We start from the raw sequence: 18995 nt of genomic DNA, 5'->3' as shown, positions 1-18995 counted from the left end.
GGACCAAACGAACTAAATTCAACACGGCTAAAAACCGAATAGGCCGATAAGTATAATATTTAATTGCAATTAGTTGCCAATACGAGTCACGATATAAGGTTACTAAAACCGAAAACGTAATTAAATAACATGTTAATTAAGAAATAAAGCAAGTTTAAAAATGACTTCAGTTCTCCTTTAATGTTTATTCGAGTTGAATGGGTGAATCAGGAGTCGAAGACGGCTAGTAATGTGGAGGGAGGGGTGGGAGTCGTTTAGTTACTGTTTTATGGATAAATTGGGTCTAAAATGTACAGTGGTGCTTGAAAGTTTGTGAACCCTTTAGAATTTTCTATATTTCTGCATAAATATGACCTAAAACATCATCAGATTTTACACAAGTCCTAAAAGTAGATAAAGAGAACCCAGTTAAACAAATGAGACAAAAATATTATACTTGGTCATTTATTTATTGAGGAAGATGATCCAATATTACTTATCTGTGAGTGGCAAAAGTATGTGAACCTCTAGGATTAGCAGTTAATTTGAAGGTGAAATTAGAGTCAGGTGTTTTCAATCAATGGGATGACAATCAGGTGTGAGTGGGCACCCTGTTTTATTTAAAGAACAGGGATCTATCAAAGTCTGATCTTCACAACACGTTTGTGGACGTGTATCATGGCACGAACAAAGGAGATTTCTGAGGACCTCAGAAAAAGTGTTGTTGATGCTCATCAGGTTGGAAAAGGTTACAAAACCATCTCTAAAGAGTTTGGACTCCACCAATCCACAGTCAGACAGATTGTGTACAAATGGAGGAAATTCAAGACCATTGTTACCCTCCCCAGGAGTGGTCGACCAACAAAGATTACTCCAAGAGCAAGGTGTGTAATGGTTGATGAGGTCACAAAAGACCCCAGGGTAACTTCTAAGCAACTGAAGGCCTCTCTCACATTGGCTAATGTTCATGAGTCCAGCATCAGGAGAACACTGAACAACAATGGTGTGCATGGCAGGGTTGCAAGGAGAAAGCCACTGCTCTCCAAAAAGAACATTGCTGCTTGTCTGCAGTTTGCTAAAGATCACGTGGACAAGCCAGAAAGCTATTGGAAAAATGTTTTGTGGATGGATGAGACCAAAATAGAACTTTTTGGTTTAAATGAGAAGCGTTATGTTTGGAGAAAGGAAAACACTGCATTCCAGCATAAGAACCTTATCCCATCTGTAAAACCTGGTGGTGGTAGTATCATGGTTTGGGCCTGTTTTGCTGCATCTGGGCCAGGATGGATTGCCATCATTGATGGAACAATGAATTCTGAATTATACCAGCAAATTCTAAAGGAAAATGTCAGGACATCTGTCCATGAACTGAATCTCAAGAGAAGGTGGGTCATGCAGCAAGACAACGACCCTAAGCACACAAGTCGTTCTACCAAAGAATGGTTAAAGAAGAATAAAGTTAATGTTTTGGAATGGCCAAGTCAAAGTCCTGACCTTAATCCAATGGAAATGTTGTGGAAGGACCTGAAGCGAGCAGTTCATGTGAGGAAACCCACCAACATCCCAGAGTTGAAGCTGTTCTGTACGGAGGAACGGGCTAAAATTCCTCCGAGCCAGTGTGCAGGACTGATCGACAGTTACCGCAAATGTTTAGTTGCAGTTATTGCTGCACAAGGGGGTCACACCAGATACTGAAAGCAAAGGTTCACATACTTTTGCCACTCACAGATATGTCATCTCATTCATCTCTAGCCGCTTTATCCTTCTGCAGGGTCGCAGGCAAGCTGGAGCCTATCCCAGCTGACTACGGGCGAAAGGCGGGGTACACCCTGGACAAGTCGCCAGGTCATCACAGGGCTGACACATAGACACAGACAACCATTCACACTCACATTCACACCTACGGTCAATTTAGAGTCACCAGTTAACCTAACCTGCATGTCTTTGGACTGTGGGGGAAACCGGAGCACCCGGAGGAAACCCACGCGGACACGGGGAGAACATGCAAACTCCGCACAGAAAGGCCCTCGCCGGCCACGGGGCTCGAACCCGGACCTTCTTGCTGTGAGGTGACAGCGCTAACCACTACACCATCGTGCCGCCACAGATATGTCATATTGGATCATTTTCCTCAATAAATAAATGGCCAAGTATAATATTTTTGTCTCATTTGTTTAACTGGGTTCTCTTTATCTACTTTTATCTACTTGTGTGAAAATCTGATGATGTTTTAGTTCATATTTATGTAGAAATATAGAAAATTCTAAAGGGTTCACAAACTTTCAAGCACCACTGTACATCGAGCACTGCTATTGGTGAAAGTTTGTCATAATTTGCATTATTGTTCAAAAGTGATTCAGTAAACATTTTTTTTTGTGGAAAATAACAAAAGGTTTATCTCAGAGATGTGAAATGTAGCCCAAATTCTAGAATGACCCTTATATATTTGCGAATATTGTTTTTAAATATGTAACTACGGCAATCTATGACCTCGCCCAATTCCTCAGGAATTTTTATGGAAATTAATTCAAATGTAATTGTAACAAATCTGTGTTTTTCAGTATCCAGTTATTCATAATATGCAAAGGATTAGTCCTAGTCACGCCCTCCGTTCAGTTATTAAACTCTTTCTGCATGTACTTGGATACTGCACTGATCTGAATACTACAAAGAGTTTTTTCTTAGATGTTGGTGTAAAGCTAAACGGTGATATGATGTTATTTAGGAGCTGAAGCAGTACCTGTCGAACCTGACCGAGCAGTGCAGCAGTAACAGCAGCACACGGGCTGTGGACACTCCTCGGGTCATCATCATAGAAAACCTGCACCATGCCGGCTCTCTGAGCGACCTCTTCAACGGCCTGCGCAACTGCAAACACCACTGCTGGTTAGTAAGATAAACCGGATCACGCTGCTTTAGAGGTATACAGTGGTGCTGATATGAGTGTAGCAGATACTGCAGCAGCAGCAATATTGGGGTTTCAAAACCCCGTGTACACGTACTGCTCACTTTATTACACACATTTACCTTTTGGGTAAACTTTTAGACACTACGGATCATCCTTGGATTTATACTAGAGCACTTTTGAAGTCTGGAATCTGATTGGTCAGAAAGTGTTGATGTATTTTCTAAAACAGCGTCTCTAAAATCAGTTCCTTCGGCACGACCAATCACAGGCAGATCACATTGTATTTTAATGCCTAATGTTGTTGTTGCTATGGAGCACTTGCATGTGACGTCACAGCCGATCCAGATTGTGACAGACGCCATCTTGTAGGTCAAACGCCATATTCCGCCTTCTACTTCTACTTTTACTTCTACCTTTTCTTCTGGAAAACCCTACTATATACAATTCTACTACAACGGCTGCAGCTACAAGCTCTCCCTACCTGTGCACGTTTATGTTTTTTGTGTGTATTTTTGCGTGTTGTTCGTCTGTACCGGACTTCAATATCCACTACAACCGTATGGACTTACTGGACATTGGTTTCCAGCAGAAAATGACGGTTTGTAGCGATTTCCATCGCATGCACAACATTCCGGATGAGATAGCGAGACCAGCGGGGTCTCCGTGGATTGTTATCGGAAGCAAAGCGAAGGAGGCGGCGCCGGGAGCGGAAGCAAAAGCGAGGCTGCAGGCAGAGCCGGCCTGTTGACTAAGCTCAGAAAACAGCCACTCAAGCCTCCACTGCTAAGCCTCTACCTCTCCAACGCCAGATCCATGTAAACAAGACGGACGATTTGGAATTACAGCTGGAATTACCTTATTCTATTCTATAATCGGCTGGTCAGTGCTATACTAGATACTTAAGTGACTTACAAAAAAAAAACTTAAGTGACTTACCCATCCAATGAGGATTCTTGTTTACAAGATGCCACATCTGAGTCGCTGACAAATCCTGAATTTCTGTAAAGATAACTGTCCAGAGATTTATAAGCACGCAGTGCTTCACCACTGAACAGCGAGGGAAAGTTAATGAGGTAATTATACACGTCCGGGTATTCCGCTGGCAGTTCAAAATCCGGTCGTGAAAACTCCGTCCGGAAAGCCATAAGGGTCACAAATCTGTAGATCGTTTATTTTAGACATATATCTAGTTATCTGTTCATTAGAAAAATGAGCCGTGTAGTCCGTCGGTTGAAATTGATCCATTCTGTACACGAGTGCAACAATATTCAGCGGTGTTTTTGACCGACAAGGTGGCGTTTGTGTACTTTCCGGTCATGTGACTGCAAGATCTCTATAGGAATCGTTGTTAGAAATGATAACAGGAACTAACTCACTTTTCAAATATTCCAGATAATTATGTCACTATAAATGGAGAAAAAGTGTCATTCGTGACATCATCCATTAATAAATGAAATGTTGCTCCTTTTTGGACGGGCTAATATAATGATCAATCTCTGTGTCTTCACAGCCCTTATATAATCGGCACTATGAACCAGACATCATCATCTGCGTCCACCCCGAATCTACAGCTTCACCATAATTTCAGGTAAGGTTTCTAACACTGTTGTTACACACATTACACATCCCGACCTTTTGGATTTTTTTATAAAGGTCTATCAGCACATCTCAACCTCTCCACAAGAGGGCACTGTTACACTGCTACGCTATTCTTTGCTACAGGATGATGTCTCGATCTGCTGAGACTATTATTAAAGAAGAACTGAAGTTATTTTTAAACTTGCTTTATTTCTGAATTAACGTGATATTCAATTACGTTTTCGGTTTTAGTAACCTTATATCATGCCTTGTATTGGCAACTAATTGCAATTAAATATTATACTTATCGGCCTATTCGGTTTTTAGCCATGTTGAATTTAGTTCGTTTGGTCCATGGCAGGCGTCGCTTATCTGCGCGATCTTCACGAGACTTGTGCGAGACTTCGAAACGTCAAGTGTCAGCCAGGTGTCAGTGCCGCCATTTTGAAAACTGTTTTCCAAATGAAGTATTACACAAAAACGAGTTTAAATGACGATTACTGCCTACTTTTTTCAAACTTTCCTGTTTGCTATCAAAACAAACAAAACTTCCGGCTTGATTACATCAGCATTCGAAAGAGGGCGCGCGCGTCTTTTGACAATGCTGGCAGATGTCGAACGCTTTGATTTCCGCTGTACGTTTTACTTCCGTACTACGATGTCTCGCACAGGTCTCAACAAATCTCGTTTACAGCCATTGCTTTGACATACGGACTGATATGTTACAGAGCATATTTCAAACACTCATAACTTGCTATAGCAGTGACAAAATAGCGATCAAAAATGCATTCCGATATTTCATAAAATGAGATAAAGAGAATTTTGATAATAAAAAAATTTGCCTTCAGTTCTCCTTTAATTATCTAGCCACATTCACTGGATATCAGCAATCGGACGCTCTGATTGGCTACTCCACTACTAGGATATCAGCTCATATACCATGAGTAGAGAAGAAGAAAATGGCAGAGCGTGTTGCTGAACCAACCGAGGATTAAATAAAAACTCCTACTCAAAAACAACCCCCCCCCCAAAAAAAGCAACAAAATATGGAATGAAAGTATTTGATGGTAAGAACGTATCTTTTTTTTTTTTTCAAGAATTATTATTATCGCATTTTTCACAAATTGCTCCTGTCATTTCACCGGTTTGTTTAGTGGAAATTATTTTGTCGGACGTTTTGTATAAAGTTTTTATTTATCGAATTTGCTAAAAATAAAAATGCTTTGTTTCTCAAAATCCAGTGAGTGTGGATAGAATAAAACAGTTATTCCACTCAATTTCGTCGTACATGGTTTATAGCACTATTAGCTTATATGCGACTCGATTTCGTGGAATAATTGTTAAATGGTATCAAAATAGCACACACCTAAAGTTGACCATACAGTGAGAATACAGTACATGGGATACTAATGTACCGTGTCTTAGCCTTTACAGTCACATATACAGTAAATTTTAGCAGAAGTGCATTTTGCAGACTGTCTGAATTATGAATTTAATTCATAATAATGTGCTTGTGAAACAAGTGTCAGATTGTTTTAAATTCAGATTTACATAGTCTTTGGATAATAGTCACGAGATAGTGCTTCGGGACTCAGGTAAGATATGGGCGTCTATTCATGGGCATTCTATGGCTAAATGTGTCATTCAGCAGTTACTCTGGATTCATGTGCATTTCCTTTTTTGCATTTTGAAATGTATGGTTTTTCTACTATTAACAGTTATTCCACAAAATCGAGTCGTACATGAGCTGATAGCCGATGAGGCGCGTAGCATCAAGTCGGCTCTAATCCATGTACGACGAGATTGAGCGGAATAACTGTTTTATTCTATCCACGTTCACTGGATTTTGAGAAACAGAGCATTTTTATTTTTTGCACATTTGATAAATGTTCAAATACAAAACATCAATAAAATCATTTCCACTCAGAATGTAAACAAACTGGCGACATGACAGTAGCGATTGGTGAAAAATGCTGTAATAATAATTCTTGAAAAATAAATATATATTATTTAGCAGCTGGGAGGTCTGTATCGTGAAATACCGTGACCGAGGTCTTGAAAGTACTGAGCGAGGCCCTCTGGGCCGAGGTCAGGATTAAAGGCCGAGGTCACGGTATTTCACCATACGGACTGACCTTAAGCTGGTAAATAATATATTTATTTTTTTCTTTACCAAATTCTAACAGAAAACGAGAGCGCCTGAAAGGGAAAACCGAGCCGAGCCTCCATTTTGAATCCTCATTCACGGCTGTAATGCAAATGGCTTCCTCCTCGGTATACAAGTGCACTTCCATGGCAGGAAAAAACTACATTTTGCCACCTGTGTAGTCCCCTATTTATACAAAATTGAGTCATTCAGGATTCAGCCATGTTTTTGCTCGGTGTTAGCAAGTTACAGGTTTTTATCTTTCTCCTGAAATGTTTTCTTTTATTTCTTCTTCCTCAGGGTAGTAAAACTCGCTTTTGCTGTTAACACTGTCGTTATCGCTATCCATGCTGTAAAATTAATGCTATTCTCCTGAGAAATGCGAAAATAAATGTTGACAAAAAATTGCTACCATGTTTGTTGTTGTGAACGAGCGAGTCGCCAGAGGTCCGTAAATGGGGTCCGTACCATAGGATACGGACCTGCTCGCCAGCCAATCAGAGCGCAGGATTTGATGGAAACCGGACCGTGAAAAAAATAAAAAGAGATACGTTCTTACCATGAAATACTTTTAATTCCATATTTTGTTGGTTTTTTTTTTTTGTATTTTTTGGGGTTTTTGTTTTGGAGTCAAGTTTTTATTTCATCCTCGGTTGGTTCAGTAAACTAAATTAAAGGTGCATTACTGCCACCAACCGAGCTGGAGTGTGAAACAGGAGATATTGGGGGGTGATATTCTTTTAGCTATTTCCGTTTCTTTTAAATACTTGATAACAAAGTGATATATCGGGCTTGATGTGCTCCGCCATTTTGTTTTTCTCTACTCACAGTATATGAGCTGATATCCTAGTTTATCCTAGAGTAGCCAATCAGAGCGCGCGATTGCTCGTATCCAGTGAAAGTGGATAGAATAATAGGAATTGTAAAATAAAGACACATTTACCTTCGTTTACTCAGAAACCATGGGGTGTGCAAACTTTTGAAGTCAATTATCAGTCTCAAAGTACATTTGAAGCAAGTTTCAAACCCTGACGTTTTATCTTCCTGTTTTTATTCCAGATGGCTGCTTTGTGCGAATCACACTGAACCAGTGAAGGGCTTCTTGGGTCGTTTTCTGCGCCGGAAGCTTCTGGAAACTGAGATCAGCAGTCGCGCGCGTAACTCCGACCTGGTCAAGATCATCGAGTGGATCCCGTGTGTCTGGCAACATCTCAACCGCTTCCTGGAGACACACAGCTCCTCTGATGTCACCATCGGTGAGTTCAGTTCCAGCCAGTCAGACGACTCTGAATGTACAGTGGTGCTTGAAAGTTTGTGAATCCTTTAGAATTTTCTATATTTCTGCATAAATATGACCAAAAACATTATCAGATTTTCACACAAGTCCTAAAAGTAGATAAAGAGAACCCAGTTAAATAAATGAGACAAAAATATTATACTTGGTCATTTATTTATGGAGGAAAATGATCCAATATTACATATCTGTGAGTGGCAAAAGTATGTGAACCTCTTGGATTAGCAGTTAATTTGAAGGTGAAATTAGAGTCAGGTGTTTTCAATCAATAGGATGACAATCAGGTGTGAGTGGGCACCCTGTTTTATTTAAAGAACAGGGATCTATCAAAGTCTGATCTTCACAACACGTTTGTGGAAGCATATCATGGCACGAACAAAGGAGATTTCTGAGGACCTCAGGAAAAGCGTTGTTGATGCTCATCAGGCTGGAAAAGGTTACAAAACCATTTCTAAAGAGTTTGGACTCCACCAATCCAGAGTCAGACGATTGTGTACAAATGGAGGAAATTCAAGACCATTGTTACCCTCCCCAGGAGTGGTCGACCAACAAAGATCACTCCAAGAGCAAGGCGTGTAATAGTCGGCGAGGTCACAAAGGACCCCAGGGTAACTTCTAAGCACCTGAAGGCCTCTCTCACATTGGCTAATGTTAATGTTCATGAGTCCACCATCAGGAGAACACTGAACAACAATGGTGTGCATGGCAGGGTTGCAAGGAGAAAGCCACTGCTCTCCAAAAAGAACATTGCTGCTCATCTGCAGTTTGCTCAAGATCACATGGACAAGCCAGAAGGCTATTGGAAAAATGTTTTGTGGACGGATGAGACCAAAATAGAACTTTTTGGTTTAAATGAGAAGCGTTATGTTTGGAGAAAGGAAAACACTGCATTCCAGCATAAGAACCTTATCCCATCTGTGAAACATGGTGGTGGTAGTATCATGGTTTGGGACTGTTTTGCTGCATCTGGGCCAGGATGGATTGCCATCATTGATGGAACAATGAATTCTGAATTATACCAGCAAATTCTAAAGGAAAATGTCAGGACATCTGTCCATGAACTGAATCTCAAGAGAAGGTGGGTCATGCAGCAAGACAACAACCCTAAGCACACAAGTCGTTCTACCAAAGAATGGATAAAGAAGAATAAAGTTAATGTTTTGGAATGGCCAAGTCAAAGTCCTGACCTTAATCCAATGGAAATGTTGTGGAAGGACCTGAAGCGAGCAGTTCATGTGAGGAAACCCACCAACATCCCAGAGTTGAAGCTGTTCTATACAGAGGAATGGGCTAAAATTCCTCCAAGCCGGTGTGCAGGACTGATCAACAGTTACCGGAAACGCTTAGTTGCAGTTACTGCTGCACAAGGGGGTCACAGCAGATACTGAAAGCAAAGGTTCACATACTTTTGCCACTCACAGATATGCAATATTGGATCATTTTCCTTAATAAATAAATGACCAAGTGTAGTATTTTTGTCTCATTTGTTTAACTGGGTTCTCTTTATCTACTTTTAGGAATTGTGTGAAAATCTGATGATGTTTTAGGTCATATTTATGCAGAAATATAGAAAATTCTGAAGGGTTCACAAACTTTCAAGCACCACTGTATATATCAGGCCAAGTAAGGACAGTTTGAATGAAACCAAGCACACCTGGAACACTTGTTCTGTTTTTCATGTACCCTTGATGATCTTCGCTCTTGAGTTTCCCTTAAAGTGTGTAACACAGGGGAATAGTAAGTGCAAGTCGAGAAGGGTGCAGTAAAACGTGTTGGAGCGCTGGTTATCTCAACGTGCCTCTTCCTGTGCAGGGCCGTGTCTCTTCCTGTCTTGTCCTATGGACGTCGAGGGTTCTCAGGTGTGGTTTACAGACCTGTGGAACTACTCCATCATTCCCTACATGCTTGAGGCCGTACGTGAGGGTCTGCAGGTAAGAACATGCAGCACTTCTCTCAACATCTTTTGGAAATGCAAATCTTTCCTGATTATTTTAAGTAATGTTGCAGTATCAGTAAATTATCCTGTGTGTGTGATGCAGCTGTATGGCAGAAAGGCAGCATGGGAGGACCCGTCTCTCTGGGTTTTAGAGAGTTACCCGTGGCCATCTTGCCTTCAGCAGCTCCAGTGTCCTCTGCTCCAGCTGCGGCGTGAGGACGTCGGCTTTGACGGCTTCCCCCGAGAACCCGGCACACAGGGCACAGAGATCGCACCGGACGGAGCAGAACGTGACCCGCTGGTGAGACTCCAACCCACATTTAACTCGAAATATCTACAACCCCGATTCCAAAAAAGTTGGGACAAAGTACAACTTGTAAATAAAAACGAATGCAATGATGTGGAAGTTTCAAAATTCCATATTTTATTCAGAATAGAACACAGATGACATATCAAATGTTTAAACTGAGAAAATGTATCATTTAAAGAGAAAAATTAGGTGATTTTAAATTTCATGACAACAACACATCTCAAAAAAGTTGGGACAAGGCCATGTTTACCACTGTGAGACATCCCCTTTTCTCTTTACAACAGTCTGTAAACGTCTGGGGACTGAGGAGACAAGTTGCTCAAGTTTAGGGATAGGAATGTTAACCCATTCTTGTCTAATGTAGGATTCTAGTTGCTCAACTGTCTTAGGTCTTTTTTGTCGTATCTTCCGTTTTATGATGCGCCAAATGTTTTCTATGGGTGAAAGATCTGGACTGCAGGCTGGCCAGTTCAGTACCCGGACCCTTCTTCTACGCAGCCATGATGCTGTAATTGATGCAGTATGTGGTTTGGCATTGTCATGTTGGAAAATGCAAGGTCTTCCCTGAAAGAGACGTCGTCTGGATGGGAGCATATGTTGCTCTAGAACCTGGATATACCTTTCAGCATTGATGGTGTCTTTCCAGATGTGTAAGCTGCCCATGCCACACACACTAATGCAACCCCATACCATCAGAGATGCATGCTTCTGAACTGAGCGCTGATAACAACTCGGGTCGTCCTTCTCCTCTTTAGTCCGAATGACACGGCGTCCCTGATTTCCATAAAGAACTTCAAATTTTGATTCGTCTGACCACAGAACAGTTTTCCACTTTGCCACAGTCCATTTTAAATGAGCCTTGGCCCAGAGAAGACGTCTGCGCTTCTGTATCGTGTTTAGATACGGCTTCTTCTTTGAACTATAGAGTTTTAGCTGGCAACGGCGGATGGCACGGTGAATTGTGTTCACAGATAATGTTCTCTGGAAATATTCCTGAGCCCATTTTGTGATTTCCAATACAGAAGCATGCCTGTATGTGATGCAGTGCCGTCTAAGGGCCCGAAGATCACGGGCACCCAGTATGGTTTTCCGGCCTTGACCCTTACGCACAGATTCTTCCAGATTCTCTGAATCTTTTGATGATATTATGCACTGTAGATGATGATATGTTCAACCTCTTTGCAATTTTACACTGTCGAACTCCTTTCTGATATTGCTCCACTATTTGTCAGCGCAGAATTAGGGGGATTGGTGATCCTCTTCCCATCTTTACTTCTGAGAGCCGCTGCCACTCCAAGATGCTCTTTTTATACCCAGTCATGTTAATGACCTATTGCCAATTGACCTAATGAGTTGCAATTTGGTCCTCCAGCTGTTCCTTTTTTGTACCTTTAACTTTTCCAGCCTCTTATTGCCCCTGTCCCAACTTTTTTGAGATGTGTTGCTGTCATGAAATTTCAAATGAGCCAATATTTGGCATGAAATTTCAAAATGTCTCACTTTCGACATTTGATATGTTGTCTATGTTCTATTGTGAATACAATATCAGTTTTTGAGATTTGTAAATTATTGCATTCCGTTTTTATTTACAATTTGTACTTTGTCCCAACTTTTTTGGAATCGGGGTTGTATTTTGAAGCAAATAATTCCATATTAAATACTAGTATTTAGCAGGGACGGCACGGTGGTGTAGTGGTTAGCGCTGTCGCCTCTCAGCAAGAAGGTCCGGGTTCAAGCCCCGTGGCCGGTGAGGGCCTTTCTGTGCGGAGTTTGCATGTTCTCCCCGTGTCCGCGTGGGTTTCCTCCGGGTGCTCCGGTTTCCCCCACAGTCCAAAGACATGCAGGTTAGGTTAACTGGTGACTCTAAATTGAGCGTAGGTGTGAATGTGAGTGTGAATGGTTGTCTGTGTCTATGTGTCAGCCCTGTGATGACCTGGCGACTTGTCCAGGGTGTACACCGCCTTTCGCCCGTAGTCAGCTGGGATAGGCTCCAGCTTGCCTGCGACCCTGTAGAACAGGATAAAGCGGCTAGAGATAATAAGATGAGATGAGATATTTAGCAACAGGTAGTGGGACACATTCAGATACTTGGACTGCACTGAGATACAGTATACATACACCAATCAGGCATAAAATTAAAAACACTGACATGTGAAGTGAATAACATTGATTATGTTGTTACAATGGTACCTGTCAAGCAGTGAGGTATATTAGGCAACAAGAGAACAGTCAGTTCTTATGTGTTGGAAGCAGGAAAACTGGACAAGGGTAAAGATCTGAGTGACTTTAACAAGTCAAATTATGATGGCTAAATGACTGGATCTGAGCATCTCCAAAATGGCACATCTTGTGGGGTGTTCTTGGTATGCAGTGGTTAGTACCAGGCTTGGAGTACTCGAGTCTGACTCATGCCCTAATTTTAAGGACTCATGACTCGACTTGGACTTGAGCACTGATGACTCGGACTCGTTCATTAACTGCATTCGGACTCGTAAATTGGAGACGAGGACTCGGATTTTTTCTTTACTTTTTGTAACATGCCATAATAATTTGGCATAAGATATTTACATCTGCATTAATTTTTGTACTAATTTCATGCAAGAATGTCACACCTGTGCACCTTGGCTTGTGCATCAGATAGACTCTCGGGCGCTCCGGACAGCGCGTGCGCCAAGCGGACTCTTTCGTGCATGCCGTAAATGACTCACACCTGCACAGGATTAAGACGCAATCAGCACACTGATATAAAAACTGTGAAAACACACTTACTTTGCGAAGTATTGAGTTGCATTGCTGATACATTACCACGTCTTATTTCCTTGTTCGGTTTCCTGATTTCCTGTTTCTCGTCTTTGATTCTGCCGAGTCTACGATAGCCTGTTTGTGCCTCGCTCGACCTATTGCCTGTTTCACCGTTTTACGATTTTGCCTGCCGTTCTGGATCGTTTACCGTCTTCACTTGTATTAATAAACACACCTTCTGGACTTACATCCATCTCCCAACCATCTCTGATAGAATACTTCACACTCCCTGATAAAGAGAAGCACATTCACCTGTTCATACGGCACGTTCAGGAACAAACGAATGTTAATGGCGCTAAAACAGCCACCGTCAAATGGTGCGGTTGGAGTCTTGCTCTCAGACTCTCGGACTCAGATCTGTCATTGCTTAACTCTTGAATATTTTCTATCATGAATACTATCATTAAAAAGCTTATTTCTGCTTTCCAAAGAAATGTATCTGGTTAAGATCTGTTCAGTACTTTGGGAGTAACGGCAGGTTGAAGTCAGTACAGCAGAGTAAAAACACTCTGCTCACGTGATGTCGGGAAACTGCCGGTGCTTTTCTTTTTGAGTCACGGGAAAGCGGTCAGGCTCTCTCGCTTCTGATCGGTTTCCGACTGGATTACTCGTCAATATCAATCAGATATCTGTTATAGGGATGTTCTCTCGCTCTCACTGTTTCTAATGAAGGACTCAGCAAAATTTTCCATCTGCTAGTTTTGATGTTATGATTCACGGGAGATTTTGAAGTGAGTTTTCGTAGCTTTACCTACTTATTTTTTCAAATAAAACTGATTCATGTAAATAAATAACTATTTTAGAATATAACTGTAGTTGTTTTGATGAAAAATATTGAGATCTTAGTGGTCGGAATGAGATTAAAAAAAAAATGAAGTCATAAACGCGAGTGTCAGTTTCAGTTCAGTTAATGTGAATTGTTTATTAGATGTGGAACACAGTTTTTTCGAGGTCTGCCTTGAAAGCTGTGAATATTAATCGAAATAATCATTTATATTCTTTCACATTAACACTAGTAGGCCCTACTTTCGAGAAATACAAAGGCCTACAGAGCACAAAGAGGGGATTAGAAATAATCGTTTATTGCTTTATTATTTTGATAGAGAAAGGAAGATGTTGATGACATTCAATGCTTATTTATGCAGATTTTATAATTAACGTTGATTTCTCCTTCTTTGTGATGTATAAATGAGAGCTAAGATCAGCTTTATATTGCACAAATAAAGCCATTTGGTGAAACTTTGAAGAAGAGAGTGTACCGATTTAACGTTTTTACCTAATTAGCATAATTAATACTAATTCAATGCTAATTTGTATAATTTGTTTTTACTATTTTTTTAATCTTTGTATTCAGTATACAACCATCTATGTGCCTGCTAATTTCCATGTAAATATCTTGAAAAATTGACAAGTTATTAAGAAAAAACATTTGATCTTATTCGTTAATGAGGCCCATTTAAGACCATGTGATCCTCAGACAGAATATTAAGCCGTTTCTTCAAGCTTTGATTTGTAATATCTGAAGAACGGATAAACACATTTTAATTCTGTAAAAAGTATGTTGTTCTGCATTCAGTTCTGAATCCACTGAGACCAGATTCAAGCAGTTTGGATTGAATTTTCACCTCATCTCATCTCATCTCATCTCATTATCTCTAGCCGCTTTATCCTGTTCTACAGGGTCGCAGGCAAGCTGGAGCCTATCCCAGCTGACTATGGGCGAAAGGCGGGGTACACCCTGGACAAGTCGCCAGGTCATTACAGGGCTGACACATAGACACAGACAACCATTCACACTCACATTCACACCTACGGTCAATTTAGAGTCACCAGTTAACCTAACCTGCATGTCTTTGGACTGTGGGGGAAACCGGAGCACCCGGAGGAAACCCACGCGGACACGGGGAGAACATGCAAACTCCACACAGAAAGGCCCTCGTCGGCCACGGGGCTCGAACCCGGACCTTCTTGCTGTGAGGCGACAGCGCTAACCACTACACCACCGTGCCGCCCTGAATTTTCACCTGATATACCAAATAATAAAACTCTTCAGGACATGCTGTTCACCCTTTGATGCAAAACATGGGCCAAAAGTGACCCGGCTGAGTTTTTATCTTCTATATCTTTGCAATAAATTAATTCCATCATTCAGTATTCAAGGTATTCCTCAATTAACTTGTTTTTGATCATCATACATCCTTATTTTATTTTTTCCTTTCTTACTTTTTGAATAAAAACCCTTTTTGTATCACTACCCTTCGAATGCACAACATGGGTCAAAAACGACCTGCATTCATTTTCCAGGTTATTTCATGTACGGCTGAGTGTTTCTATGATATACTTTTGAAATACATTCATTTTGTCATTTATGTTTCCAAATATGCAGTAAATATCTTGTTTTTGTTTAGCACAAATCATCATTTTTATTTTTCCTTTCTTAAGTTATGAACAAGCACAGCTTTTGTAATTCTACATCAAGTTTACACACATGGGTCAGAACCGACCCGCATGCATTTACTCCAGCGTTTGGTGGGAACTGTGAATTGTGCTTGTGTCAGACATTTCACAGCTCAGCACAGCGCCCTTTGCCCATCTAATACATGCAAGTAATGTTTTTCAATTGTTCGAACATTACCTTAGAAAAAAATTGATTATGTTTAGGTTACCTTGAGAGTGAGTAGATTACTTGTCAGAAAGTTACAAGTAATTACTATTAGCTACCGAGCTGTTGACATATTCTACTTTAGTTAGCTAATTTTATTGTAGTTGGCTTAGCTAACGACATAGTTAATAAATAAATAACTGGCCCCATTCACTGCTAAAGTAATTACTTGAAACAAATTATTATTATAGTATTAAGACATTTAATTTTAAATCGCACTTGGATGACCCATGTGTCATAATATAAAAAGTATTTTTGTTCATAAAGTAGGAAAGAGAAAATTAAATTAATGATTTGTGGTAATTAAAAACAAGATATTTAAAGAATACTTGGAATATTCAATCATAAACTAAATTGATTTCAAAAGATAGAGCAAAGAAAAACTCAGTCAGCATGAAATAACCTGGAAAATGAATGCGGGTCATTTTTGACCCATGTTGTGCATTAGAAGGGGTGTGCATATATTTTGCATCAAAGGGTTAAAGGAAAATTTTTACTCATCTTGTAAATATAATTCGCGACTTTGTATTACACAGCACTGTATTTATTTATGCAATATTTCTGCATTGTTTTCACCCTCTTTCTGACCCCTATTGATTATCCTAGATGAACATGCTAATGAGGCTCAAGGAGGCGGCTCATTGCGCCAGCCCACCGGGCGACGACAGCGACTCCCAGCAGCCACAGTAACGGCGAGGACGTCCAGGATCCATCGGTGGAATCTACACTGTGAATAACACAGCAATACGTCTTACTCTTCCATGAAGAGAGCAGCTTAGTGTCACTAAGAGCACACAAAACTGGACAATCTGCGTAGGAAACATACCTATGGATCATCAAAAAAAGTCGATCTGGATTGATTTCGAAGCAGTTTTCAGCGCGCGAATCATTGGTAGCAAACTTGGCGGTTATTTTTTTTTTAAACACGCCCTTGATGATGTTCGGAAACAGATCAGGATTTTAATATCATGACCTTCGAGATCACTTGCAGGACAAAGATAGTGTCATGGAACTGTTTTTTTGCCCTTAATATCAATTTCAGTAGCAGTTTGCCCTCCCTGTTTCCTGTCAACTATAAAAACACAAAGTGCCACAAACTGCCCTGTCTTTATAACTAGCCGTCATTAGCCGCTAGCTTTAAATTTATCCAGCACAATAATGCTGCGTTTGATTTGCCTCGTAAGTGGAATTACGCCATTTTCAACCTCGGCGCTTTCAACATACAAAAGAAGAAAAACATAAACACCTCCAAGTTTGTCTTTTGTCAGCAACCAGCTAATCAAAACAACTGAAATATATTTTCCTCTAGTCATCCTATACGGTGTTTTCGATTTAACGAGCAAATACGTCTCTATGTTGATGGATCTTTGGCTGTTTTCTTTGTTAGTTGGAGGTTGGGAATTCTGAGTTGCGACGTCTAATCGAACGCTGCATAAAATTAAGGTGTGGTATTGTGTATAAAGGTGTGATAGCTGGCTTTAAAAAAAACCAGCAAATTATTATAATAATTTTCAACATTTAAAGTCACCTTAAAGGAACAGTCCACCGTACTTCCATAATGAAATATGCTCTTATCTGAATTGAGACGAGCTGCTCCGTACCTGTCCGAGCTTTGCGCGACCTCCCAGTCAGTCAGACGCAGTCAGCTAACACCTTCTGCGCTCTTCGGCAGCGCATTGATACAGAGCTCAGACATCAATGCGCTGCCGAAGCGCGCAGAAGGTGTTAGTACGCCTGTCATTATAGTGCGCACTTTCCATAGCATAGAAAATCGCTACGTTTCAATTTGTGTAACTGAACTTGTTTCATATCACTGGTCATATAAACCTATGTAAACAGGAAAAACGCGGAAGAGTTTGGTCGCATCTAACTACAGCCCCAAAAAATACCATTGGCCATGCTGAGCCTAGCTACATTGCTAACAGGAGTGGCAGCGTGTCTGACTGCGTCTGACTGACTGGGAGGTCGCGCAAAGCTCGGAGAGGTACGGAGCAGCTCGTCTCAATTCAGATAAGAGCATATTTCATTATGGAAGTACGGTGGACTGTTCCTTTAAAGTTTTTCAATCATTGTCGAATAATTAAAACCTTTCTGGGGAGTTCATTTGAGTGCACAGATTGGTCAAATCTTAGAGAAAGCGACGTGTTATTGCATCATAAATGATAAGAGCCAATGAGGTTAGAGTATGCAAATGAAGGCTGTACAACACACAGGTTTGCTAGGTGGATGTACAGGGTTATAGGTTGTTTGTTTAATTTGCATATTCAGTCGATTTTGATTTGCATATTTGTAGATTTCTCAGTTGGTTTTAAAAGCATAGGGCATTTTCTGCTGTTTGTGGAACCACCATATCAGGTTTTTTTAAAGCTCTTCAAAACATTTTTTGGATGTCTGTTATTTTTATAAGATCTATCCACTTTCTTTAGTTTTGAAAAGAGCTATATATTAATATGGACCTGATATGACAAATTTCATTGATGGGAATCTCACACAGAGAAATGTTCAAGTAAAAAAAAAAAAAATCGACATAGCGTGTGTTCAAATCAGTATTGAAGTTTGAGGTTCAGTACTTTGCACAAGTGCACACTAGATGCCACCATCACCGTGTTTCTTTCTCGGTACAGTTTCTCAGGGCTGCGTTGCGCTCAAGCCTCTGTACTGCATCATTTGTTATTTTCCAGAAATGCATTTCATAACACCGCAGTGCATATACATATTCAAGGCGATTTTTTTTTTTTTCAATCCATGTTGAGACTCGACTAATCTCGTATTTGTACAATCAAGGAAACTGTATCCTACGGACTCTTCTTCGAGCTTCTGTGCACAAGATGGAACATCGTACATGGTGCTAATGTTTCCTAATGCCTTACTACTTTTGTATCTACATTAGAAATCCTAAATGCTGGAAATGTTGACATCAGAATGCCACTGGGTTAGTGGTTACTTTATGTGGTATATCTGAGTGGGACATTTGTAATCAAAGCCAGTAAGAGAAATATGAGTTCGCTGGACGTCTGCTGAGGTAATCACACACACATTAGCTTTGTGTTTACATGAGAAGTGATGAAGTACAAAAGAAGGTGTTGTGTGATACCGCTCGAAACAGGGTGTTGGTATTTTAACGCTGGAAAACCTTAAATCGTCGATGCTTCCAGTCGAGTGGTAAAGTTCAAAGAATTTCTTCAAATCATGGTGCTTTAAAGGAGCAGTTTGTCATTTTTGATCCGTCTTCAGACCGATTTGCAATTTCAGGTTTCTTCCTTCACTCGCTTTGTGAGAAATTTGTGAAAACACAGCTTGTGTGTTGTATAAGTTGAACAGCCAATTTCTGGGCCAGAAAAATATAAACAACCCCAAAACTTAAAGTGCCATTCCACCAT

General features: G+C 40.5%; 1 protein-coding gene across 1 annotated transcript in view; it reads left to right on the top strand.

The window, feature by feature from the left end:
• The window catches only part of nav2b (neuron navigator 2b), a 342800-nt gene extending 325621 nt beyond the window's left edge, over positions 1 to 17179 (top strand). Inside the window, 7 exon segments of the mRNA XM_060926744.1 lie at positions 2705 to 2865; positions 4398 to 4475; positions 7671 to 7867; positions 9718 to 9836; positions 9945 to 10142; positions 16222 to 16290; positions 16292 to 17179. Of these exon segments, the coding sequence (XP_060782727.1) occupies positions 2705 to 2865; positions 4398 to 4475; positions 7671 to 7867; positions 9718 to 9836; positions 9945 to 10142; positions 16222 to 16290; positions 16292 to 16348 (879 nt within the window). The 3' untranslated portion in view covers positions 16349 to 17179.
• The last annotated feature ends 1816 nt before the right edge of the window (positions 17180 to 18995 follow it).

Source organism: Neoarius graeffei, chromosome 8 (genome assembly GCF_027579695.1).
Source record: "Neoarius graeffei isolate fNeoGra1 chromosome 8, fNeoGra1.pri, whole genome shotgun sequence".
In the NCBI taxonomy this organism is placed as follows: Eukaryota; Metazoa; Chordata; class Actinopteri; order Siluriformes; family Ariidae; genus Neoarius; species Neoarius graeffei.
The sequence above is the reverse complement of the archived record's forward strand: the minus strand, read 5'-3'. Positions and strand labels throughout refer to the sequence as shown.